Source organism: Natrix helvetica (genome assembly GCF_964273705.1).
Source record: "Natrix helvetica genome assembly, chromosome: 5".
NCBI classification, from domain to species: Eukaryota; Metazoa; Chordata; class Lepidosauria; order Squamata; family Natricidae; genus Natrix; species Natrix helvetica.
The window spans coordinates 47,082,382-47,110,048 of NC_138551.1; the positions used below are offsets into that span (position 1 = coordinate 47,082,382).

Sequence of the window (27,667 nt, forward strand, 5' to 3'; positions counted from 1 at the left end):
TTCATTTTTCCACACAATTATAACCATTATTCTTATACAAAATCTTCCAAATCCTTTATTTACGTTTTCAGATGTTATATAGCACAATTTTATGCAATATAATGAACAGCATCACACCAGCTACAGAAAGAACTGTGCTGTAGTTGAAAACAATATCCTGGAGCACCAACATGGGCACAGCACAAAATTCACAACACTACAAATAACTTTGAAATGTATTTTAAAAATAGACAGCTAAGAGACTGCAGAACCACTTATGATTCTAAACATAGCAGAATTGCCAGTGCAAGAACACTGGTTTATGAAGGCTGCTTCAGCCACTGCAAGGAGCCTGAATGGGCAGGGCTTAGTGGAAGTAGTGTCATCTCCCCAACTTTTTCCAATTTATGACAGTTTGCTTCAAGACAGATGGCTCTTGAGGTCTGTTGCAGGAATCCATTGTACAAATCAGTGAAGTAATGTCTAAAACTGTAAGATGAAAGGAAGGGGACTATCACACCTGCGTCAATGGTTCCAATTAGTAGGCACTGGGACATATCAAGAAAGCTAAACAAAAAGAGACTAAAGAGTTTAAACAGGGACGAGCCTGAGAAAAATCTTTGTTCCATTGACAGATTATTCATAGTCTCTTAAGGTCACTGGGTTCCATGTTTTAATTCATCTTTCTCGTCTTTTTTTACTTAAATGTTGCTTCTTACAAGAAACCTCCAATAAAAGAACCTTAACACTGTTCTGTACATGTTTTGTTTTCAGTCCTTTTAGCTTTGTTTCTAAACTTTTTCTTTTCTCTTCAATTTGGATACCTTCTTGACAGTTCCATTTTTGTTAAGGAGCTTCAGAACGCGCTCTTTGTGGTCCAAGACCTTTAGCATGGATTCTCGAGCCTCATTTATTTGATCCATTACAAGTTTACATCTCTGCATATTTCCCTGAAATATAACAAATATAACCCATTGAATTTTAAAAATGTTAATACTTCAATGTACTGCATTTTATCTTCAATCATCTTGAAACACCAAAAAATAACTGAAGAACTATGAAGTATTATTATAGCATATCAGAAGGGACCATTCAGAACAATGTTTTAATGTACATGCCTACCCAGTTCTTTTTTAATACAACTGGTTCCTATAGAAAATGTGAAATTATTGCACACAATATAAGTGAGATAAATGATAACAAGGTAAATAATGACAGGTATTGTATGTCAACACCTTAATTCTGTTCCCCAACTCCACATCCCCTTCCCCACTCTGCTTTTCACTAAAATGAAGTTTCAGATGTATTTATGCAGAGCCTAGGGAACTTCAATTGAAAAAGATTCCCTTTCTTATTTTAAAGTGTAGGTGAAAGATTCAACTCTGTTTAACAAGAAATGGACACCAGAAAGTGGAAAAGGTGGCCTTCAGAATGTAAATGTATAGCACAAAAACTATGTAATAGTTTAGCATACACAAATTTATGGACTGTATTATGTAATGCTATGCTTTGAATGCATTATTGTCTGATAAAAGAAATAATTTTAAATGGGTTGATAACAGGTTCTAATATCAGGGCCTAAAAAAACAAACTTGATAATATCAAATTATTTTTTTATGATAACTTTCGGTTGAGTACATGCAGCTTTATTTTTCAGATATTAAACATTTATTTATCCAAAAGATCTTCAGTTTTGATTTACAGTTCAGGAAATATGAATTAAATCAGTTTGCTAAGAAAAAAAGGAACCAAATGAAAACCTTCAATTTACATATTGTATGGATTACCTTTCTTTTACACAGTTGTTTCGTCTAAAAAAATGAAGGCTTTATTCTGCAGCTATAGCAGAGGCCAAAGAAAATTAGCAAAATAAATACAACTCACCTGTATCAATTCATTTATTTGATGCAAATCATCATCAGTTGCTGCCTTTTTCTTGGGGATAATGCCTTCTTGTAAGGAGGTGAGTCGTTCATACACATCATGTTCCAGATTAGTCTATAAAATATTAAAATTTGACAATAGCTAAGCTTCACACTTTTTCATAACAGAGTACAAAATTACAAATTCCAATCCAGTGTTTATCTGATTTCAACATTCAGTATAATTTCATTGCTTGCAGAACAGCAGCAAAAGTCTTGATATTGATAACGACATCAATATGTTTCAAAGAGGAAGAAGGAACACCCTAATTCACTGAATGGGAAAACATGAATTCTAACTGCTTACAGTGTAGAAACACTACACCACTCTTTCATATAGAGCCAAGAGTTCTCCAATGCTTTTAGTTCTTAATTCTCATATAACTACCACTTAGTGTGCAGATTAAAATCTTGATTTGCTCAAAATCTTAATATACTTTTTAAAAAAACAACAGATGTCTATGTATAACAACCATATCTTGGTTTTCCTTTCTACACTTCTGGAATATAAAGACATGGCACTAAGCCTAAGCGCTTACCTCTCTTGCAATAGGACAACCAGGAATACACAATAGTATTGTCTCAGATAAATGGCTACATACCACTTCTTTAAACCAGTGCACCAGAGGTAAGTTTTGAGCATTTGAACAAAATGTATCAGTAACTATGCCTGACTCAAAACCTCATCCCTTACTAAAGTTTTAGGTTTATTTGATACAAATTTATTTGCATCATTTTTGAAGAGATAGTTGTGGCAATTAGTGATAGTTTCTATATGTAACTTTTTTTAAATATAATTTTTATTTTCAAACAAACACACAAAACATATAACATAAAAAACCTCTTCAACTACATACAGTGTGTCGATTGGTTATAAAATCTTTCTCCGTCCTTTCCATAGTCATCACTTGAGCTTTATCAAAAATCACTTATTGTCAATCAAATATTTTAGTATACATTATTATTGTACTTCATTTGTTTAATTATCACTATTGTTTCACCATTTTAAAAAAGGTATTCTAAATATGTATCCATTTATATTATAATAATTCATTATATCACCTTCAATATATCCAATAATAAAGATTTTTTTGTATCGTATTCTAACTCATTCTATTATTTTAGCATTAATAACATTTTCTAATAATTTTCAATTCCATGTTTTTTCCATTATTAGTATCATCAATCTAATATACATTTATACAAATTATTATAATTGTCAAACTTCTATTAAGCATAGCTATTATATCCTTTTTATATGAGGCATATTAAATTTGAAGTAAATTTATATTATGGCATTTCATTACATCATCCTGAAATCATCCAATGATATTACACCTTTATATTCTATTCTATATAGAATTATTTATCTTTTATAAAAAGGCTTTTCAACATCATCTCCATCATCCTCACAGTTTATATAAAATTTCATATCAATGTAGTATATATAAATGCTTTATTATCAGTATTGATCATTTATTTGACTATAGCTATCATTACTTTATCTTATACATAATACTCATACATTTAACTAAATTTTATTGTGACTTTCATTTCATTATCCGGTATCCTTTCAGAAATAGTGCAGTCCAGTATCTCTTTGTAGAATCTGTATTCTAAGTATTTTCTTGGTAAGTCTTATGTGGCCTTCTCTTGACAACTTGTTCATTGGATATCTTAAGAAAATTTGAAACCCTCCATCTGTTCCTTTCATCTGCTTGACTTGTTATCACTGGTGCTTCTACTGAAATTACTCTTATTGTTTCTGCCAAATTTTCTCCCCTTCATCTATGTTTTGACATCTGAGATAGAGTTCCAGTTCACTGATCTCTCCTTTCCGTATTCCGCACTTATCATTTCTCTCCACACTTGATTTGCTGTCAATGTCAACAACTTTCTTATCACTTTCATATGTCTCTGTAATTTTTTGAACTCTGTCCTCAAATTTAATCATTGTTTTATAAGTATTCTCAACTCTTCCCTCCGTACTTTCTGTATTTTGATATTTTGTATTTTGATCTATAAATTCAAGACTCTTTTCAATTCTCTCTGTAGTTATTAAGATAATTTTTTGCAATGTTAGTTCCTTTTCTTCTTCATTTAGTGCCATTTTTCCAAGTTATAAACACTGCCAAAACATCCAAGGCTTTTGCTAGGTTTCAAACAAATTCAGTGAAGTGTTTTCCACTGACCCTTTCAGTAAACCAAGCTAATAGCTTTGTAATATCAGATGTTGCCAAGCCTTTAGCCACTAGATGTGTTACATCTTTTCCCTCTGTTTTTGGCTCTCTTTTCTAAACTCCGAACTCCGGAAAGGGTTTTTCTCCAGATATATGTAACTTTTCAAATGACTTCCTAAACAATTCTGGAATTATTTTATACAGAATCAACATGACTTTCCCACTTACCAGCTGTAATAACTGTGCTGCGCAGAGATGGACTTTCCATCCCTGTGCACGACAAGATACCCCTTTCTGATTAGCTATCTCTTGTAGCATAGCTTTCTTCTCTTCTAGAAGGAATGAGATGAGAAGGAAGCAAATAACCATGCAAAAAAGAAAGTAGATTATTTTATTTTTACAGACTAAAAAGAGACATGGATTGTTTAGTAAAAGTATGTATAATTTATACATTGATTATACAATGGTCAACTATTGGAATGGAACAGCCTTAAAAATCAAATTCTGATTTCAATATGTGAAGATGTTTTTTTTTTTAAAAGCTAAACCTCTATTCAGATGAAATGAGTGGGAAAGTTATTTCAATCTAGTAAGAATGTTCAAGTTTGAAAATAGGAATTTTAGCCAGGGAATGTTGTTGATTTCTGAGGATAAAGAATGATAAGAAAGGTAGTGGATCTGGAGCTCAAATATAAATAAAAAAGAACTCAAAAAAGCAAGATGGTCATTGGACAGAACAACACTGGCAGTGGGAGGTTGGCAGAATCATGTGACACAGAATAACTTCATTGTCTCTAAATGTATACTACTTGTCATACATTAAAATGATGTTTTGTTGCATACAGCTCTCAAAGGGTCACCACCTCCAATATACACTGGGAGATCATGTATCATGGGAGAAGCATCTGGAGATCTGAAATGTGGGCTTCTTCATTCACAGCTATTGTGGCTGGAGCTGCTGTAATATGCTGCTGTTTGGTGATCAATAAATAACTGGAAGCCTAGATAGACTGCAGTTAAAATTCTGCTATTCAGAGTATTAACTAAGACCCCAAAAGGAGTGGAAATAATTTGGTTACAACAAATTAGGAGAGAGCACTACCACAGCTAAAGAAAGGAAGACACGTAGCAATTGACAGAGATAGTGAACTGAATTAGATGAAAGACAGAAAATAATTAAGAAGATTAGGTTGGAGGAGTGAGTTACATTGTGAGAGGAGCACAAGATAAATTCTCTCACTTCCCCCCAAGAAAAAAGGATAGCAACAGAACTCTGAAACACTTTGCCTGGGTGAGAGCAAGAGAAATGGGAGATGAGGCAAGGAGAAGACTAGTATAAAGCAAGTTGTAGATCTATGAGTAGGTAAATTGGAGGTAGGTTTGGTGTGGGTGGGTGGTTATTTATCCATGTTTTACTTGGCCACTTGGCAGATGCCATCAACTCTCAGGATTTGGGGTTAGGCAACACCGTTTTGTGCTGATTCCCTTTCTCCAGATTCTAGTTAGTGATGATTGGGGAGGGGAGGTCTCTGCTTCGGCCCCTACCATGTAGGGCACTATAGGGATTGGTGCTGTCTTATTCAATAGCAGACTGCTGGATGAGCTTATCTGTCACAAAGGGGTGAAATATCAGAATGCTGAAATTGTATATCTCTGCCCCTGGTGAATTAAACAATGCTATGGGTGTCATCCTGGTGCCTGGAGATTGTAAGGGTCTAGATAGGGATCAGCAGGCTTCCATTGAAACCTGGCAAGAATGAGCGGCTTTCAGTTGTAGGGCCTTCTACTCACAGGACTATGCCATCTTTGGTTCCGGATTGGGTTATGCTGTCCCAAACAGACTATGTGTGCAATTTAGGGATCTTCCTAGACTCACTACTCCTACTCGATGGGTAGATGGAAATCATGATTAGGAAGTTCTTTGCACAACCTGTCTTCTATACCAATTAATGCCAGCCCTAGATTGTGAGGCCCCACTCATGCCCTGCTTTTCATCCTGGTATAATGGGCTCCAATTGTGGCTACCCTTGAAGAGTATCTGGAAAATTCAGCTGTGGAAAATGCAATGGTGTGAGCAGTTATATGTGTTTCTGGCAGAACACATGTTCCACTCCTGCTTTGCAAGCTGCATTGATTACCAGTTTGCTTCCAGGACCAATTCAAGTGCTGGTATTGACTCTTAAAGCCATACATTGCATGCACTGGGTCATTTTAGGGACCACATCTCCCCATTTTCATCTGCTCGTCCCACTAGCTCAATCAAAGAGCATGTTATGGGCTCCATCACTTCTGAAGATCCCTTAGGACTTCATGATCCTGTTAGGCTTGGGGACACCAGGGGACTGGTGAAGTAGTGTGGTGGCTCTGTTATTATTAACAGGCTCTGTTACTATTATTAACAGGTTCTGTTACTTATTTTCAGCTATATTTTTTATAGTTAATGCTTTTTAATAATAATAATTGTTTAAAATATTGTTTTATCTTTGTTGTATGCCATCCAGAGTCATATATTTTCTGAGATGGATGTCTATATAAATTGGACAAATAAATGTTTTACTGAAGGTACTGAGTGATGTTGATGCCAAAATATGCCTGCTGGGATCTCTGGTACCATATCAGCCTCAGGGCAGAGTTGCACTTTTTCATTTGGAGCTGTGATAGTTACCAGAAATCCTGTTTTACAGATGGCTGTATGATTGAGCCAGTGGGACCAGGTAGAAATGTTTTTTTATACTGTCCTGCACATGGCCATCCCCCCTGAGTCAGTTGAATCAATATGTGGTTGGTGGTTTCTACTCCTAGGATGCTGCTGCTGGGCAATTTCTATCTGCTGTCCCTAGAGACAGAATTGGAGGTAACTCAATATTACTACAGGCCTAACCAATATTGTGCTGCATGAAGCCTGCTAAACACCCCTTTGATCCACTGGCATTTTTTGTTTAAAAAAAGGTCAAAAGATTCACATTGTCACTGCTCTTAAAGGCACCTGTTAAGCACTTCCAATGCCTCCAGCTCCAGTGCTGCTACCTCTCTGTTAGTTGGGAAACATCTGATCAGTGCACTGGGTATTTTTAATGTATCAGTGTGATCTTTCCCCTTCTACAAATTGTGCAAGCCTGCACAAGAAGGTGGATATCACTTGTTTATATCTACTTAATACTTTACAGTAGAGGTACAGGATCTGTTCATATGGTCTGATCAAATTGAAAACATGGGAAATTCCCAATAACCTGGATAACAATTCTGTTGGGAGACTTATCAATCTCTGGAATATAGAGATGATTAGAGATTTGATAGGCACTTGTGCCCTCATTATTTCCAGATGGAATTTCTCTAATTTTTGTTATACATGGGCTTGCTAGAAACTTTGGCTAGTACAAATTCAAGCTTGTAATAACCTATAAAATGCCATGGTTTGGCAGCTGGGAATTTGTGAGGCTACTTGTTCCATGTAGAATTTGCTAGCAAAGAACACATACTGAGAGTCTCTACTTCCTATAAGGTGCAGAAGGAGCAGATTAGAAGGTGAGTGTTCCGTACCAGAATTCTCTTAACATGGATATCCCCACTAATAAGACTACTATTAACCAACATAATACTTGCTAAGATCTGGTTGTTAGACAGGCATTTAACAAATGAAGAATTGATGAAAAATATATTTGGAGTATGTATTGGCACTGGTTATTATTATTAATAGTGGGTTCTATTTTATGTGGATATTTATTAGAGTAATATAATTGCTTTAGGTCAATAGGCACACTACACATGTAAAGGTCATACCTTGTGGTCCAAATATGTAATGCAGTGTAAAAAAGTCTGTGTTTTTCCCCCATACAATTTATTCTATTCATATTAGCCATCAAGAAAAAACAACTGTTGCAAAGCTCTAAAGATACTTTCAGCTCAGATATATTCCAATAATTGTTAGATTAAAAAAATATATAGTAAAAGACCGCATTTTCTTAAAATGGGGGAGGGGAGAGATGGGTTGCGTTGGCCAAGGACCATCAAGTTTATGGTTTAGGGTAGCTGTGGATTTTAGTGAACTAAACGTATTAAGCTTATTGTGGATCTGACACATATTATTTTAATGCTACTATGAATTTTAGAACAATAATGCCAGGAGTTGCTGGGGCACAAAAAAGAGCAAGATTATTGGAAATTATTGTACATAATAGGAACTGGAAAAATGATATAGATTATCTTATATATACAGTTGAAATGTTATATACTTTTAAATATACTTTTGCATGCATCGTTGATGGCTAATACATCATTTCAATACACCTATACTAAATGTGTAGTGGAAGACATACCTTTTACTCTAACATCGCTGTATCGCTGGAAATGATGATAGGCTGCTTTCCATGGATTGCGATAGTGACGGAGCAGAGTTATGGGTGGTCTTGGACGTACAGGCACATACCTCACTCCTTCTTCATCTAAGAAAAATGTAAGAATAACTATTTAGGCTTCACTGAGAAGTTTGTATTATGAACTACAAAAAAATTAATGTAATCCTATGACTGACTCTTAAAGCAGAGGTCAGTTCCGCTTTGTTTAATTCTAGTTCCAGCATTAATCTGGGAAAAATATTTAATTTGTAATTGTTTTTGGAAATAAAGAAGTTCTTCCTTTTCCCCTTCTCCTGAAATTTGGTATTTGGGTGGCTGAATAGATACAGTTTTGAGAGATGACTAATTAGGAAATAAAAGTTTTGTTTCTGAATTCAAATAATCACCTATATATTCTTTTGGAGGTGATTTGCGCTTTTCTGCCTTTATCAGCAAGCTTTTGGTAGTGGATTTCTCATCATCTGTGCTATTGGTCTCCATCATATCCCCTTCCTCTGTAGAGATGATGTGTTGCTGCTTACGTGGTTTTTTCCTTGGGGAAGCACCTGGCAGTAAGTCACTTTGGGGCACTGTAAGATTGTTGGCTAGCAATGTAACAGATGAAGATACACTATTTGTGCTCAGTGGAGGGACTGCTGGAAAGGAAAAAGAGAACCATGCTTAAGACATTTCACAATTAGGGTTTAGGAAATAGTCCAGATTTTCTGGCTTTTTCTTCGAGAAAATGCAGTGGGCTGCATCACTTGATCTATTTGTGACATGCATTTATATGACAGTCATTTTAGAATATTTTGCAAAATTATTCTCCCAAATGTTTTAAAAGCATTGCAATAGTCTGTCTTCCTATTGGGGGTTCTTTTCAACAGTTTGGTATTGTACTAAGAAACCAAACAATTAGCCTTTTTGATTACATTTGAGAACCATACCTGTGAAAATTTCAAGCCTCATAAATACAATTAAAAAATGATAATGTTTAACATTTAAAGTTGGGGTAACTTAAGGCAAAATTCTTTTCTGTAAAAAAAACAAGCAGAAGAGCCTCGGGCTCTACAAACTCATAATGACTCGGTTTCCCTTTTACCTTGAACACAAAACAATGATTTGCTTATTTAATCAAATTTATATAGCCATCCATCTTCCTCCAAAAGGGAAACAGGATTGAAGCCTGTTGTTCCCCATTGATTTCTGACAATTGAAGCAGCTCCTTGGATGAGAAGTGAAATGTTTTCAAAGAAAAAACCAAGAAAGTCGAGTTTCCTTTTGGATAAAGCACCTTTGGGACAATTTAGATCAAACTTGTGTCATCATGGCATTATCATATGACGTATTGCATGACGCATCCGGCCTGCGTGCTGCGAGTTTGAAAGCCCTGATCTAGATAAACCACTTCCTCCAAAGTTCTCTGGAATTGTTGCTCAACAACCACCTCTATCACCAACTTCACAATGTTCAATGCTGGGTCCACTTTTGGGAGCCAAATAGGTTCAAATGGGTTCCAGATAACTGGGCAAGATTTGACCTAAAACATCTCTGGGTTTGTGACAACACAAGTGTCCAACTGGGAATGAATCCAAGCATCTTTATCTGACAGAAACTCTGCAAATTCTTCCATGCAGTACTCCCCTTATCCAGGAAGATCTGGGTTATCTGAAGCAGGGGTGTAGAATAGTAGTTTGCAGCTGAAATAAGGACACAGATGTACCGGTGCTTTGCTACCCATACCACCATGAGATAGACTTTAATAGCAGCCCTAATCTATGTTGGGTGAGACTCTTAATTCATGTCTCATAGTTGCACAAACATTAACATTTTTAACAGATACTTCAATTACAGGCAATTACAGTACCTATGTAGGAATCCCCACCACGTTTTCATTGATATGCTAATTTTTGTTTATAAACTTCTTTATGAAGTCATATAGAAAACCAAAGCAATTAAAATGAAACAAGTCTTTTCACCATTATTTATTTATTTGATTGATTGATTTATGTGCTGCCTATCTCATCTAAAAGTGACTCTGGTTGCCACATATAAAATCAGTTTGAAACAAATGCTTAAGTTGGCTTTCCTAATCTCTTTTATAATTATTTAAACAAGTCTAAAGGTTTTCAAAGTAGACTGGAGAACCATTTTACTGGGATGATTATAATATTCCCTCTGTGAGCAGGACTAGAAGACCTCCAAGGTCCCTTCCAGCCCTATGATTCTATAAGTTTAAAAAAAACGTACCTGAAACTGGTCGCATTATATCCAAAGGTTCCACTTCCTCTTTTATTTTTATCTCTGGTACAACAGGACCCAATACTGTAGAGAGGATACCACTTATGGTTGATGGAGGTGGAGGAACAGTTACAACTGTGGCTGAAGTAGGTGGAGGAGCTGGAAGTGTTCCTGGAATGCTTGATAGAGCAGCTGTGGGCTGTGAAGGTGGGCTAGCTGCCGTGATGATTGTTGGAATGGCAGACTGTGGCTGCTGAGAAGTAGGAACTGAGACAGGAGGTTGCTCATTACTCTGTATGGATACTGCCTCCACAGACACTGTTACAGGAGTGGCCATTGACACATGAATTTCTGGCTTAGGTTTAACACTAGACAGAACACACAAATTAAAGTTAGACTCTTTCTTCAAGCTCCTATAACAATAAACTTACAATGGTTTAGTGAGTCATATATACAAGCAGAGGCATACATGTTCAGACATTAAATGACCATGAACCCACTGCAAATCTTGAAGCCTTCCCCAACACAAGTTCTGAGCTTTTCTCTCTTTAAGAGCTTCCACATCTCAGCTTCTCCTTTCTGCTGAACCAAGAGCTATGGAATCCAGGATGATTCCCAAATCATGTACCACCTCCTTGGGTGAGTGCAACCCTGTCCAGAATAACTTTGGAGACCATATTATTAGATGTTTGCTGATGACCAGCAGCTTTGTTTTGGTAGGGTTTATTCCAAACCTGTTTCATCCCATCCAGACCCTCAAATCTCCAGATAACTGTGCAAAATGTCTGTCATTGTTCCTGATGGCAATATATTATTAATGACTTTGATCAACATACTGGTGATACCTCACCTGAACTAATAGATGACTTATCCCATTGGTTTCATTTAACTATTAAACAGCATGGGAGAAAGCCCTGAGCCTTATGGGACTCTCTGCTGCAGCTTCTGTGTATTTCAGCGCTCTGCATCCATGATCACCACTGAAGCAATCTACTCGGGTAGAACTATTCTAAAATAGTGCCCCTAACTTCCAGCTTTTGCAGCTAGTCCAGTAGAAAGCTGTAATTGAACATTATCTACAGGTGTAATAGGACCAAGACAAAATTTATGTATATTCCCCACATGTATATTCTGATGAAGTAGTTTCTTTCCCATAATGGGGCTTGAATCCTGACTGGAAAGGATCCAAGCAACCAATTCCCATTTTTGTCCTTTCTAGCTGATTCCACATCATTTTCTCAATAATCTTCCTTAAAAACAATGTGTGGAAATGGCATCCAGGAGCACCTTCTTAAAAAAAGAGATGCCCTACCACTCCTTTAAAGCAGATGGCATTACCCTCTTCCTTAAAGAAGTATTAATATCATGATTCAGGAACTCACGCCCTGCTTGGCCTCTATAGGAGCTAGGATGGGTATGGATTGAGATAATTTGAGGCAGAGTTCAATTTGCAGAAAACCGTATCCTTGAATTATCTCGAATTACAGAAACTAAAAAAAATTTGCTCAGTGAACATCTATACATATATATTACTTGTTTTAAATATTTACCATGAGATTCATTTTGGTTTGCAAAGCTAAAATATCAGGGTTTTTTTTTTGGGGGGGGGGAGGGGGCCAAAATCTTACCCAGCTGGTCTTGGTGATCCACTTGCACTTCTCACAGAACTTTCTACACGAGGGCCAGCTACTTCAGTTGGTTGAGGAGGAATTAGGCTTTTCCTCACTGCCAGTCTGCAAAAGAACATGCCAACTACTATGATTCCTTTGTTTATAAGCACAAATACCTGTGTAAACAGTATAGATCAACATTGTAATTAACTTAAAAATATTGTAGTAGCTCTCCAGTGAGGATAAAACAAGAAATGCAATGTACCATTCTGTTCTGCAAGTCTAAAGATTCATTCAAAACTATGCCCAGCAATTTTGACAGCTTCAACAAAAAGGCTTAAATATACTTTTTATAGCTTTGATCTGCTGCATATGATAAAAAATGCAATCAGACATACCAAAGTTTGATATTTACAGTTTCTTTTATGCTTTATTAGCAGTGTAGTGTCAACGGTATGAAATATGGTTGATGAAATAAATGTTACAAAATAAATTTACTTCTGATATGGTGATGTGCATATCATAAATATAAATACTTGCATGAATATTACTGCAACTGCAATTTTTTACTCACCCGTCAGTAGTAGGTTTCTTTCGGAGAATGCTTGGGCGTGGGGATGAACCCTGAGCTGATGTGCTAGAATTGGCACTCTGGCTGTGAGCTTGCACCACTGTAGTTGAAGCTGAAGCAGAGTTGAATGTATTGCTAATTGGATTGGCCATAATGGTGGCTCCATCTGCCAAGACCACTAGTGAAAGTGGTCAGAAAAATAAAAATGTAGTTGAAGTGATTATCTGGAAATTATAACTTCCTTTCCTAAAAATAACCTATGTTTGGATCACAAATATTGATATTTTTAATTGATAGGGTGCTTTATCTATATTTTTTCATAATTAAATCTAATGATGTTCAATATAGCATTCTCCTTCAGTAAGTCTCCAAATAATAAATCAGATTGTAGTTAACTCCTTCCTCAGAGAAAAAGGTGATATACACTTCTAATCTTGTAGATTGAAAGAAAGCAGAAATTTTATCCTGCTTGATGACACCAGAACATTTGCAATAAAGTTGCAAGTACGAACAACAAAATAGCACTCTCACTCTAAATAATATGTCCTCCCTGCAGTTCTTTGTATGTTTCCTTAAAAATTCCAGCATAATCAAAATAACTTCTTTAAAAAGCCTGTGTTCAGAATGTGTTTTTTTAATAACACAAATGTTGTCCAAATAGCAGATGGCTACTAGAAAAAAAAAAAACTTTAATTGGGGCCTACATTATGGTTTTTTTACTACTAAACGAAGACCACTTTAAATGGTATGCTTTCAATTCTTTGCATATGGTTAAATTTTATTGAAATTTGGTTTTATATTGTTGATGATTCTATTTTAGATTTAATTCCTGCATCTTTTATGGTTTTAAATTTTATATTGCAATCTACAAAGAAAATTGTAATTATTGGAATATATCTATATCTCTATATGTCACGAATAAATCAGAATAAATAAAAACCTGATGTCTTGGTTTCAGTTTGTGGTTGCTGAGGCCCCAATGGTGCTGTTTGAAGACCTTGAGTGCCAATTGGTGTAGCTGGATGTAGTCCTTGGGTTCCAATTGGCGTAGACTGTATTCCTTGAGCACTGATGGGTGCTGGCTGTATCCCCTGTGCACCAATTGGTGTAGACTGTATGCCCTGTATATGACGGGCGTGGGATGCATCTACTGTCATCAGCTGCATGGGATTAAGATGCACTGTCGAAGCTACTCCTACTCCAGTCTGAGCCGCTATGGCAGAATTGGGAGCCTGGGCTGAAACTGGAACAACATGCTTAATAAATATTCTGGTTTGTGTGGGAGTAATGAAGTACATACAATTATATAGCAGTAGTTGATCATAACAAAAGTTTAAGATTTATGTACATTAGGTTTAACTTTAAATCCACACAATAACATTTTGCTTTAATTATATTATAACTTGCATGAACACGATTAGTGCCGCTAAACTTATTTGCTTTCACACCAACTCAAGATAATATATTCAATTCATATCCCAGCTCCATTCATCACAGCACATTCAATTAGCCAAATTATTATAGATGATATAGTAATAATCCAGTATAGATAAAAACAAACCATATAATTGCAAAACTCATATAATAAGTGATTGTGAATTTAAATAAGAAAGTATCCATTTCAATATTCATTGAACTTAAGCTTGTTGGATTATTTTAGCTTGTATTTTCCAACAATACAGTTTATACTTACAATGAAGAGATTGCATAACATGTAACCCAAGCACATTGCCAGAGTTGTTTCTTTGCAATGCATAAATCAGAACTTAATCTCTTATATGATTTCTGTAATTATTACTAAATAATTCATGTGGCTAACCTGTACACTTAGAAAAGCACCGAAAAAGCATTTTTCATATAGATTTCAGATTTTTATTGTATTAAAATGCCATAAAACACTGCCATTAATACTACCTGTACTGCTTATTTACACCTGAAGAAACTAGTTGAATAAATTACTAGCATTTTGTTGTAAGCCACCCAGAGACTTTGGATATGAGATGAGCGGCAAATAAATTCCATAAATAATAAGTACATAAATATTTAATAATTTCATTTTTTTGTTTCATTATTTTAATTAAGCAAAATATGATCAGCATGTTTTTCTACTTTTGTGCTTGGTGGTTAGGGTTTCTTTTTTAGACCCCAATAATTTGCAGTCAGACCTTCATCTTAAATATTGTTTTTACAGATAAAGTTACACTGCTACTCAAGTAAAACACCACTGTAAATTACTGAAATTAGTGAATTCTTACCAGGATATTGGCGGATAGTGGATACAGAACTGGTAATAGGTGTGTAAGTGTGGGCAGCCAAAGGGTACGAAGGAGGATATGTTGGCAAGAAATACTGAAATTGAACAGGCACTGACTGTCTACAGGAGTGGAAATGAGAATTCTTAAATATAGTCTTGCAATTAGATCCATTTAATAAATTATAGTTATGATTATTACATTTTATTATAGTACAAATTATAAATGTTATTTGTTAGCTTATTTGGAAACAAGGGATTTTAAAAAAAAGGACATTTGAAAAGATTCTGGAAGCAACTCATTTCTTTCTATACCTTGACACATTATAATCCAATTAAAAGAATAAATATGGGGTAAAAGAAAGGACATGTTTAATGCCTCAGGTTTTTTTAAATCTCTCATTTCCATTGATAATTAATCTAGAACAGCACTGTATACATTTGACACACTTTAGAAATGCATTTTTAAGCACATACATATTACAATCATTTCTAAATACAGCAGGGTTTGAAATGCAGGATTTGACAAGGAGCATTATAGGTAGTCCTTGGCTTATGGCCATAATTGAGAACAGAATGTCATTTTGACCACTTTTACTGCAGTCCTAAGTCAAGCCACCATGACCATAAGTGCAAAACCATCTTAACCAACTGCCTAAAAATATAACAAATTGTGATCACATGACAGCACGATGCTACAACAGATTATTCATAACTGTGTACCAGATGCTAAGCACCTAAATTGTGATCATGTGACCATAAGAGCAGGGTGATGGTCATGTTCAAATTTAGGCCATAAATGACATTTTCAAATGTACAATGGTACATTAATTGGTACCGTCATTAAGTGAATGGTTGTAAGTGGAGGACTGCCTGTATTTGCTCTTAAATATCCTTCATTTCCTGGCATCCTAATGCAACATAATTCAAGGTATTCTCTATTTTTACTACCTGAATGGGTTTGTGCCCATGGAATTTTAATTCTTTCGGAATCATAACAGATATTCAATAGAATTATATAAAAATTTTATTACTTTACAAACTGTAATAATATAGATTCTATCTATCCAAGATTAAGAAATTCTTTTTCTGTATGAAAATAAACTCACTTACCTATTATCATTTCTAGCTTCCATTGCCACCGGATTTGGAGATGCACGGTGACTAGATATAGGAATGAGATTACTCCTCTCTGCTGTATAATCAGACTGGATGCGGGGAGAGGTATGTGTGATTTGCTGGGGGACGACTTTAGCTGTATAGTAACAAGAGACAATCCAGTTATTCACCATACTCAGTAAACTAAGACTAAGAAAATAACATGCAGAAATGATGTTCAGGGAACCAAGCCTCTCCGTATTGTCCTTTTAACAGAAAGACAGTGCATGATAATTTAGAGCTGAAAACATAGAGCTGAGTAGAAATGTGATATATACAATTCGTAAAGTATTATATAGGTACAGAGATACCTATAGCGCTTCTGAAGGAAAATGAGGGATGAATCTGACCAGTTATGAGCTACAGTCTCTATTAAGACCTTACTTGTGGCAGTAGGAGCACAAAAGCGCCATTATTTCTCTGCTCTTTTTGTGTCTGCAGTGTCGCCTAGTGGCTTGTTTCAAAATCACCAGGTCCTTCCTGGGACGGGAGGGGGGGAGTCATGTGATCAACTTTGAGGCCATGCCGAGAAATGTATAGAACATCTGATGGCCAGTGACTTGTATCTGTTCCCAGTTGGAATACAGGCACGGTGCGGGTCCATTAGAATCCCTGGGGAGGACTTCCTCAGTTATCTAGAAACAGTTTGACCTTGTTGGTCCTGATGAAGTGGACAGTGTGCGCAATGCTGTCAGTGTAACCACCTGCCAATTAGATCCCTGTCCCTTCTGACTAGTGAAAGCTTCCAGGACAGCAACTGCCAGGTGGGTGATACAATTCTTCATTACAGGAGGCATGTTTCCACAATTAGATGGCAGCCATGGCTAGGAGAACCCTTGCACAACTATGTGTTATGTGCCAGTTTCCTGGATCTTGCATCCCTGCACACAGTCACTCAAGTCCTGGTCATCTCATGCTTGCAAATGGGGCTACTCTTGAAGAGTATTCAGGAGCTACAACTTTTGCAGAATATAGCGATGTGGACAGTTCTTGGGGCCTCTATGGTGGTTCATATTGCATTGATGTTGGTTTTTGTGACAATTCAAGATGTTGGTTATCATCTTTAAAGCCCTTCATGGCTTTTAAGGCTATCTGAAGAAATATCTCACCCCAATGGAATTGGCCCAACTCACCCATGTTGGCAGAAGGGACATGCTCTTGATTCCATTGGCTAAGGAACTCCAATTGGTGGGATCCCAAGAGAAGAGCCCTTTCTGTCTTCCGAAACAACATGTCCTCTGATGTGAGATTCACATCCATCCTTGGCCTTCTGAAAGGACCTGAAGACTTGGCTCTACCAACTGACTGGGACCTCACCGGGGTCATGCCATTCTGGAGATGGTTAATGGACTAAGATCCCACTTCCTCTCCTGTGTACATCTTGCTCTCTTCCTTCCCATCTGATCAATTTTAAATCATTTTAGTAATAATATGTATCATTTTAGAGTTTTATTCTTGTTTTTATGATTGTAAGCTGCCTCTAGGCAAGATGGGCGGCACATAAGTTTATTAAATAATAAACTTCTGATTTCTTGGAAAAACAAAAGTAAAATATTACTTAAATATTACAAATCAAATTACAGTTAATAAGAGAACCCACTCACCAACTGGGATGTTTGAAGTGGTCACAGCTGTTGCATGGGATGAATGCGATGGCATAGTCACAGTGACAATTGTAGTAGGGGCTGCTTGAGTGTGAGGTATGGAGCCTAGAAGAAAAAAGTAATACAATTACATCTTTGTGTAGAAAATTTCAATGAATATAGATGAAGAAATGTGAACTACAGATACTTACCAGCTGTAGTCACAGAAGGAATAGTATTTGTTGCTAAAATTGGTGCCACAGTTGCTGCTGCTACTGGAGTACCAGTACTAAAAATTGTTTTCTGTAGAGGAAAAAGTTGTACATCAAAAACTGTTGAAAATTTGCTTTAAAATATTACTATATCAGCTTGAACTAGTTGCCAAGCTATTAGCCCATGGTTTATTGATTAAATTAATAACTTTTGAATAAAGTAACAACTGAATGATCTCAGTTACTTTATTAAGCCATTATTCATACAAAACACGCAGTAATTGAGATCAGGCAACCTATTAAGTAAAACAAAAAACCCATGAAGTTGCTCCTGAAGTGTGATGCGTTGAATGCCTCAATGAAGAAGAACTAACTGGTTGGACTGCATTCATAATAATTTACCTGAGCCATGGGGTGAAGCTGTTGTTTTTGTGTTCCTATGGCTGGATGAGAAGGTAAAGTAATTCTGGTTGCTGTGTCCCTTGGCTGGGCAGGACGCTGAATACTGATAGGTGCAGAAGGTGGGTGCTGTTGAATTGACAGTGCTGGCCGACTGTAAAAATATATATATATTTTACCTAGGTTAATTAAAAGTTAATGACACAAGAGATATCATGAATTAAGATGTGCATTACCTAAATTAATATGTCAGTAGCAAGTACTGTCCTCTTGGAACAAGAATCAGGATGATTTCACATTACATGGATAACTTACAGTGAATGGAGACTCATTAGCATAACAAAATACTGTGCGAAAATGGCTTGGCTGATGGAGCAATTATCTAAGAAGGCAATCTGAAACAGCCTGTATGTAGCAGCTAGATCGTAAAAAATGATCCTCAGATGCAAACAGATCAACATGTAAATACTGTACATATATATCTTCCAATTATATACTTGGTCTACTTAATGCTGTGTTCTGTGATGGTTTACCTGAGGGTAGATTCTGTAGCATGTGTGGTTGTTGTAGTAATAACAGGCGACTGAGCTCTTGTGGCTGAGACTGTTGCAACTACAGCAGGCGGAATAGTAGTTGAGGTTGTCACAGCAGGCCGAGACTATATAGGCAAGAGAAAAATAGCATCTTATCAGCATTGCAATTTCGTTATTATAAGAACTTTTAATTATTTCAGAATCTGTTTCTTTAAAAAGTGAGAACTGATATTTAAATTATATCCTAGATAATGTTCAATTGTATAAAATATGATAAAATTGCCATTACTTTTAGAGAAGTAGAAAAGAAAAAAGAGAGAAAAAATACTTAATCAACTATCACAATTAAAACTCTTAAGTAGAAAGACATCTTGAAGTTCATTATTAAGTATATTTTATTTACAGTAGCTTCTCCAAAACCATTTCCATAATGTTAAGAAAGGAAGCTGCCAGAATTCCCAGATTATTTATGTAATGAGCCACTGAAACTGCAAAGTGATTTCTTACCGAAAGAGACAAAAGGTAAGTATTAAAACAATTAAATGACAATACCTCATGACTGCTACTTGCCTGGATAGGTTGATGAATGATATGCTGAACTGCTGATTGTGCTGTTGCTGCATTTGGCAACTGTGAAGCTGGCCTCAAGACAGTTGTTACTTTAGAACTTGACATCACAGCAGCAGCAGCTGCACCTGAAAGAAACCATACTCATATGACTGAATAACATTTAATGTTCCATTTTAAAAGTGTCAGGTTAGCTGCAGCTTTTATGCAGGATAAAAAACTAAGAAGGAATACTACCAGTGCATATGCTTCCAACTGCAGTGAGCTCAGCCACACTTAAAATCAGATTGGAAGAAGCCAAGTGGGCCATCTAATCCAACACCTCGTGCAGAACTCCAAATTAGAACGTTCCTAACAAACCACCACGTGGTTAATCTATCCAGTGAAGGAGAGCATCTCCCTTGGAAGTTGGCTTCATTGTCAATTTCATTATCATAAGGGGAAAAAATCCTAACATTTAATGGTAATTTGCCTTTCCTTTAAGGCCACTATGACTCCCGCACATGGGATGACAGAGACCATAGAGGACTTTTTTCTAGGCAACGTCCTCTCAAAAACTCAAGCGGTGCTAGATTTACCCATGTCTAGTCTCTTTTCAAGGCTAGTTATATTCAGTCTCAGTTTGGTCATATAAATGTTTCCTGATGATAATGGATCCTTTGCATTTCTTCAATTTTTCTGCAATCTTGAACTAGCACTCAAGAAGGCTCTGTCCAATGCCAAAGACAATTCAACTACACACAGGAGCCTATCCAGTATTATCAGGAAACTTTTATATAACTACACTAGGGAGACTTTTTTTTTGAATGCTTTAATTTTCACAATTGGCTTATGATTTAGATTCCCCAAATTTTGAGGGGCAGCTTAACTCTGGGTGGCACATTTTTAATAGTATTTTGATGAAAAATTTGAAGGTTGGCTTACTCACAGATGATCTTATTCACGAGTATGTACAGAATGTGCCAGCACTTCTAACAAGGTTACAATATATATTTACAGATGTCCTCAAACCAAATTTTGGAGTGTATTCTGACACTTAAAATTATTGGTTTGTCTGCAAATGTCGATTATTTATGATATTTTATCATATATGTTTATATATACATATTCATTCATAATTATTAGGAACATTCATTATTATTAAGGAAATATGCTATTGGTCTGTTAAATCTTTGTATATTATCCTTGAGAAACAGAGAAAGAGGGGAAGACCATATGACTTCAGGAGAACAAATACCACTATATACAGTATATATATATGAAACACTGTACGTCTGGTTCAGGAAATCTGAATTTATTTAATGTCAGAACATCCACCCCATGTTTCTATGATGACATCAAAGAAATTCAGCCCTTCAGCCACCTCTTACAATTGCCCAATGGAACATATTTCCTGTTTTCAAAGAAGATAGGTCTGACTTATTTCGATAATTGGTTGGATAAATTACAGTGGCTCAGGCACTATGGTAAACCATGAACTATGACATCACCATTTCATCAGGCTGCTAAGACAAACCTAAACAACTGTTCTTAGAGCTTAGCATAATGTTTGGTTTGGTTTGGTTTATTTGGATTTATATGCCGCCCTTCTCCAAAAGGACTCAGGGCGGCGTACAACATTAAAAAACACACATCCCAAAAGTTAAAAAAGACTAAATCCATATCCAAAAAACAAACTGAATTTTTTTTTAAAAAACAATACATTTAAAATAAGTTAAAATTAAAATTAACAGGCCAGGCCGGCTTGCTGGAAAAGCCAACTTTTTAGGGCGCGTCGGAAGGATCAGAGGTCAGGGATTATGCGAAGCTCCGGGGCAGCTCATTCCAGAGGGAAGGCGCTCCCACAGAGAAGGCTCTCCCCCTGGGGGTCACCAGCCGACACTGCCTGGCCGACGGCACTCTGAGGAGGCCAACTCTGTGGGATCGTACTGGACGGTGGGAGGCTACTGGTGGCAGTAGGTGGTCTCGCAGGTATGTTGCGAGAATGCAACTTAAGACTAATCTCTTTAATGAGACTTGAAGTGGAAATCCCATTGACCTTAACTGCAGTCATTAACATTAACATACAACCATAACCATATTGTAATATTTCCTAAGCAACTGAGATTTTCATAGGCTCAATGAACTATATAACACCACAAAGATGTAGTATAATATCTCCTGACAAGAATGTAATTAAATGGAATTGCTTCAGATTCAAGTCCAGCCTTCACCACATGCTTCACTTTAGGAGTAACATCTATATTATCCATATCTAAAACTTATCCAAACAAGATTGCTATATAATCATTTGCTCCAAGAAAGTACAATTAACTTTACTACCTCGAGGCAAGTGAGAAGCTCCAATATGTAAAGGAGGCCCAGGAGCACTACTTCGGATAATTGACATCTGAACATTGGTTGTCATAATATGGTGCACGCTATTGGGATGTCCCTGCATATAAAATAAAATAATTTTTAAAAAATTACATGTAAAATCTTGTGTAGAATTGCCTGGAAAAGTTTAATTCACAAACTACAATTAATTGAATTGTACGGTTATTATACAATAATAACTATGGTTAATCTGAAGTTTTAAAACAAATACAAAAGTAAAATTTAAGTATACATCTTTACAGTAGAAGCGTAATCAAGGCTTTTTAATTCTCTTCCATAGTCTTAAGAAATATATTTTAACTGGAAAAAAAATACCTGTTGTCCACTTATTGTTGCTACAGGAATAGCAGATGCCTGTGGGATGCTATTTTCCATTGTTACAGTAACCTGCCCAGGGACTTTGGTGGGGCCAGACAGACTAGATGGTGGGGCTGGTGGGGCTGGTGCAATAGGACGACTGGGTATTGCGGGCTTCAAAGGAGGCTGCAAATAACAAAGATACAATTGTTTGCTCTTTACATAGAAATAACATGAGTATGTATCAGTTATTTTTCCTTATGGCAGGAGCAGGCAACAAGTGGTTTTTCAGATACTGCTGCATTATAAACTCTCACCATCCCTCCCTATGGCCATGTTACCAAGGTAGCTGGAATTTGGCAATAGCTGGAATTGTGTACCATCATTGTGTACCACTGCCTTAGAAGCCAGAATTGAGAAGACAGCAAGTGCCACCTAATGCAAAGAAGCTGAAGAAACTGTGGACCACCTGGTTAGCTGTTACAAGATGATCACACAGACTGATTACAAGTAATGGGATGACAAAGTAGCAACAATGGTGCATTGGAAAATCTGCAAAAAATATCACTTGCTTGCAAGCAAGAACTGGTGGGACCATATAATAGAAAGTCATAGAAAATGAAGAAGTTAAATTTGCTCTGGGACTTTAGAATTCAAACAGGTAGGCACAAAAAAGTCTGGATAGTGGACATGGCAGTAGTTGGAAAAAGCAGAATGGAACAGAAAGAACTGGAGAAGATAACAAAATATGAAGGCCTGCAAACAGAAATAGAACTGGCAAAAGAAAGCAAAGATAGTACCAATAGTCATAGGCACCTTGTGTGCAATCCCAAAACAACTGGAGAACCACTTGAACACCATTGGCATTGACAAATTCACTATCAATCAATTGCAAAGGTGGCTTTACTTGGAAATGGTTTACATGCTGCGACGAAATCTGTAACACCATCAAACATCCACCTCTGTCTATCCTAGGTCCTTGGAAAGAACTCGATAGACAAAAATGCCAAATCCTGTCTTAATATCTGGATGACTGCAATGAATCATCATCATAATAATTCATCAGTCAATTGCAAAAGGCATATTTACTTGGAACAGCTTACATTCTGTTCCTTAATAAATGTATACAAAGCCAATACTGAGAAGACAGAAACAGACAATAAATGTTGCCTCTGCAAAGAAGCTCAAGTGGACCATCTAGTTAGCTGCCACAAGATCACACAGACTGACTACAAACTCTGGCATGACAAAGTAACAACAATGGTGCATTGGAATATCTGCAAGAAACACCATTGGGCTACAAGCAAGACCTGGTGGGATCACAAAATAGACAAAAGTAGTAGAAAGCAAAAATGCTGAAGTGCCCTAGGATTTTATAATTCAAACAGATAAACACCTGCCACATAACATCCCAGACTTAACAAATGTCATTAAGAAAGCAAAAAACTCTGAATAGTGAATGTGGCAGTAGTCGGAGATAGCAGAGTAAAAGAGAAAAACCACAGAAAGTCACAAAGAACTGCAAATAAAAGTTGAACAATTGTGGCAAAAGAAAGCAAAGATAATACCAATAGTAATAGGAGTCTTAGGTGCAATCCCAAAACAACTGGAGCACCATTTGAACACCATTGGCATTAACAAAATCAACACTAGTCAATTGCTTCATTTGAAACACCTTACAACCTGCAAGTATTTTTAATACCATGAAACAACAACATATGCCTATCTCAAGTCCTTGGGATGGAGTCAGTAGGTGGATTAAATGGCCAAATTCAGTCTGATTTGGCTGACTGTGCAACCAATCATGATATTAGTGTATTAAACATACAGTATATGTTCCCAATTCACATTCAAAAAATCTAAAGAAAGGCATTTAGTAGTACACATAAAAGTTGGGTTATTACATACTACTACTACATTTCTACTGTATTCAGTTACTTTCTGTAGACTTTCTGTAGTTTAAAAAAACTATCACTGGATCTAAAAGAAATCTAAAAGAAATTTAGATTAATTCTTTGTGTAAATAAAAAATACCTAAGGCATCAAATGCCAATGTGAGAAAAATATTTACAATTCAGTGTAGTATATAAAATTAGTTTCCATTACCTTGATAAGCCCTTCAGAAAAGGTAAGTGGCACTGCTGGAGCCAAATGAGTTGGAGGAGCTGCCACTGTAACTGGTACACCTGATGGCACTGTATGGTGTTGAGTCAACATTTGCACTTGTGGATATGGTCGAACTACCACTGTTTCCTGCTTCTCTTCACGGGACTGAAGAGAGCCAGCAGGAACCACATGATCTCTGGGAGTCATTTCCAATTCTCGATTAGGTTCATCATTCACTACTGGAAAAGGAAGAAAACCAGTATAGAAAATTTGAACCATTACTGTGAAATGTGACAATTTATTAAACTGTATAAACATTATATTTAGTGTCAGCGGACTTACTTCCATGGAACATCGTTCTTGGTAAAAATGCCTTACCTGTTGCTGCTGGATTTATCAGTCCAGCAGGTCCACTGGCGGACATAGGAGGAGCTGGACCTAGACTTGGGGGAGGAACTCCAGTACGGGGAAACTGCTGAGAACTCATTTCCGCCTGTGAAGCACACATGCAATTGTAAGAAATTCAGATGCCCATGTTACAGAATACTTTGTTGAGAAGTCTCAGTGAACTCTATTGCCTGCATTTTTATTTTTATCATAGTTATTTACAACTAACTTATAAGCATTATCAAACCAAAATTTTAGTTACATAGTTCAAACAGCTCAATTATGTTTAGTAACAATTGTAATAAAAATGTATGAATGCAACGGCAGCTGGAAATCAAATCAGTTTATAGACATTCAGGAGATAACTATCAATGCTAAATAATGTCAAGCAAATCAACTGTTTATTCAAAAATAAATTACACTGTGTTCAGAGATAATCAATTAAGTTTGCAAAGAATGAAGTTTTAAATGTGTTTGGAGTACGTTTTAATAAAATACTTAATACTTTATCACCATGAACTTGTGTAAGCCTGACACTGAACTCCAAGTGCTGTTCTAATAATTAAGTCACATACTAAAGATCTAACTCACTGCTTGGCACAAACTATACAAACTGGGGATAATTATCAGTGATTTCATATTTTTGTAAAGTGGTAATGCAAGTTTATATACACTTCTTGGGAAATAGTCATTAAACTAATTTAGGAGATGATGGGTGGACAGAGATTGTAGTTCTCAAAGTGTGAGGACAGTGTGCTCTGAATTGTTTCTGGTGGGTATAAAAGCATTTCTATTTCAAAAGTCACCAGTGTCTATCAGGTGCCAGACTGAAAAGGAAAAGCTGGCTATTTCTGGGCGCTGCAGGCAGATATTTCTTAAAACAACAAATTAGTCTTAAAGTAAATTGTAAAAAAAGTGTCATTTCATCACACCATTGATCCACATTAAATTGGTACTTTTTGCCTGAAATTGTCCGAAGACTCAGTCAGAGGTTCTAGAACCTCCTTACGATTCTCTGCGTTTCTCGTTCAGCTTTCAGACTTCTTTCAAAGTACATTGCAGGCATGCCCTAACGCAGGCCATTAGGACCCACAAGGTGAACACAGTGCTGCAGCCTCTGGTCTAACATCTTACAAATATCTTTTTAAGCGAAATGTGGCTGGCAACGGCTCCAAGGCGACCTAGCCTCGTGCCTGATAGCAAAGGGACCTTCGCCTTCCAAATAAGGCAGTCCGGGCTAAAGACTCTTTCCAACTTTCCGTGCCGGAGAGTGTCGCGATCATTAAGGGTAAAATTCTCAAGACGAAAAGCGAATCATGACGGACGCAGAACTAGCTGCGAAGCCCACAACTAGACACCCCCCCCACACACACACACACGCCAGAGGCGTCACACGAAGCTCCTCCCTTTCTCTCAGATCCGGGCGGAATTATTCTCTTGAAATAAGTTCCGCCCACTGGCTTCGCCGTTAAAAGTCCAGCCCCTTCTCTCACCAGCCAATTGGAAAGTCTCACCTTCCAACAGCCGACCAATCCGGATCAAAGAAAAGCACTACAGGCCAACCAATAGGGGAGCCCACTTTGGCGACGCCTGGTTACCAATAAGAAAATAAGTAATGGCTAATTAGGGCTAGCTAAAGCCCGCCTCCCATTCCTCCCTGGTCACTATGTGAAACAAGACGCGCAGAATAAAGGACCCGGATGTTCAGACAGAATAAAAAAGCAGCAGCTACCGATAACAAACTCCGCACAGAGCCTCCAGGAGAAAAGAGAAAGGGATCAGTCGGGTTGATATCTACTGAACCGTGACTAGAAGGAACGATGAAGGGCTTCGAGCAGACCCCTGTCTTCAAGGCTAGCCCTTCCCTCGACTCAAGACTTACCTGCGGAGGAGGGCGCGGCGGAATCCCTCCGGAAAAACTCCCAGAAGCACTACGACGTTCACTGACACCGAGGGGGCTCAATCGGGAGTGTTGCTTCCGCTGCTGCAGCAAACCACCCCTCCCCCTTCAGATCGATTGGGTCTCGGGGCGCCCCGCCCACCGTGGTGAGACTTTCGCCTCGTTTTGCGCGGCCATTGGCTGAGCCGAGGGTGGCGGAAAGAGTCTTGGGAGTTGCAGTTCGAGATCCGAACGGCGGCTCAGTCAGGTGTCGCGAGAGATTGAAGCAAAAGGAAGACATGCGATTGGTCGTCTACAAGGAGGCGGAACACCTAGGCTTGTCTCCGCCCACTAGCCACAGGATTGGCTGGCCATCTCCCATGGAGACAGCTTCGGGAGGCAGAGCGAGGGTCTCCTGTTCCTAGAAGACGGCGGGAAACTGGCTTGCTCTCGGTCAGCCGGAAGGAAGATCGCACGCCCTTTTTAATTTTACGTTAGTTGGCGTCTATTTTCCGAAAAGCAGCATTATCTTCTAATCTTCCGTGAATTTTTTCTCTATGCATAAACAGTATTTGATGAGCCGGATCTGCTCTATCGCGCGCGTATTACTACTACAAAATACACTGTTCAAGTAGCTATTGGTTGAATAATCGTTGCGATCTGTCTGCCAAATGTTAGGTAGCAATGTTAAAAATCTCTAGTGCAGCCTATAACTACTACGAGAATCCTGTGGCCATCGGAACAGCTTGAAATCCCAGATGAGTTGTGATGCTCAGGAATTTCAGACGCTTAATTCTTTCCTCTCCATTTTTAATCCTCTAACATTTTACCCACAATTATAAAGGAGCCTCGCATATGAAGTAGACTTCGGTGTCTGAAATAAATTGCATTTTGTGTGTTAAGCCAGGAACAATTGAGAGTGTTGCTGGACTGATTAGCCAAATTATTTTTTTTAATCCTGAAGATTAGCAGAATTTATCTGTTGTCATAGATCATGTTGAAAGATTGAAAGTGTTTCTTTACAATTTTAGAGTTTCAGAACATGACATAAATTACATTTTTAAAATTTTATTTCCAAAGCT

General features: G+C 37.2%; 1 protein-coding gene across 7 annotated transcripts; it reads right to left on the reverse strand.

Annotated features, from left to right (window-relative positions):
* SAP130 (Sin3A associated protein 130) lies at positions 1 to 27,095 on the reverse strand. 7 transcript variants are annotated; one of them, XM_081953505.1, is made up of 21 exons: positions 25,639 to 26,064; positions 24,698 to 24,812; positions 24,320 to 24,558; positions 22,232 to 22,399; positions 21,863 to 21,974; positions 19,544 to 19,668; positions 18,974 to 19,098; positions 18,444 to 18,594; positions 18,042 to 18,132; positions 17,851 to 17,955; positions 16,202 to 16,343; positions 15,093 to 15,211; positions 13,778 to 14,080; positions 12,841 to 13,015; positions 12,285 to 12,389; positions 10,666 to 11,024; positions 8,958 to 9,068; positions 8,398 to 8,523; positions 4,310 to 4,413; positions 1,864 to 1,977; positions 1 to 929 (listed from the first exon to the last, which is right to left on the reverse strand). In XM_081953505.1, the coding sequence occupies exons 1-21, from the start codon at positions 25,639 to 25,641 to the stop codon at positions 771 to 773; spliced, it is 3,051 nt and encodes a 1,016-aa protein (XP_081809631.1). In that variant the 5' UTR covers positions 25,642 to 26,064; the 3' UTR covers positions 1 to 770. The 7 variants fall into 7 exon arrangements, with proteins under 7 accessions (XP_081809631.1, XP_081809630.1, XP_081809627.1 ...); XM_081953504.1 differs by having other exon boundaries at positions 3 to 929; positions 8,958 to 9,071; positions 25,639 to 26,063; XM_081953501.1 differs by having other exon boundaries at positions 3 to 929; positions 4,310 to 4,410; positions 8,823 to 9,071; positions 25,639 to 26,063.
* Positions 27,096 to 27,667: the final 572 nt, after the last annotated feature.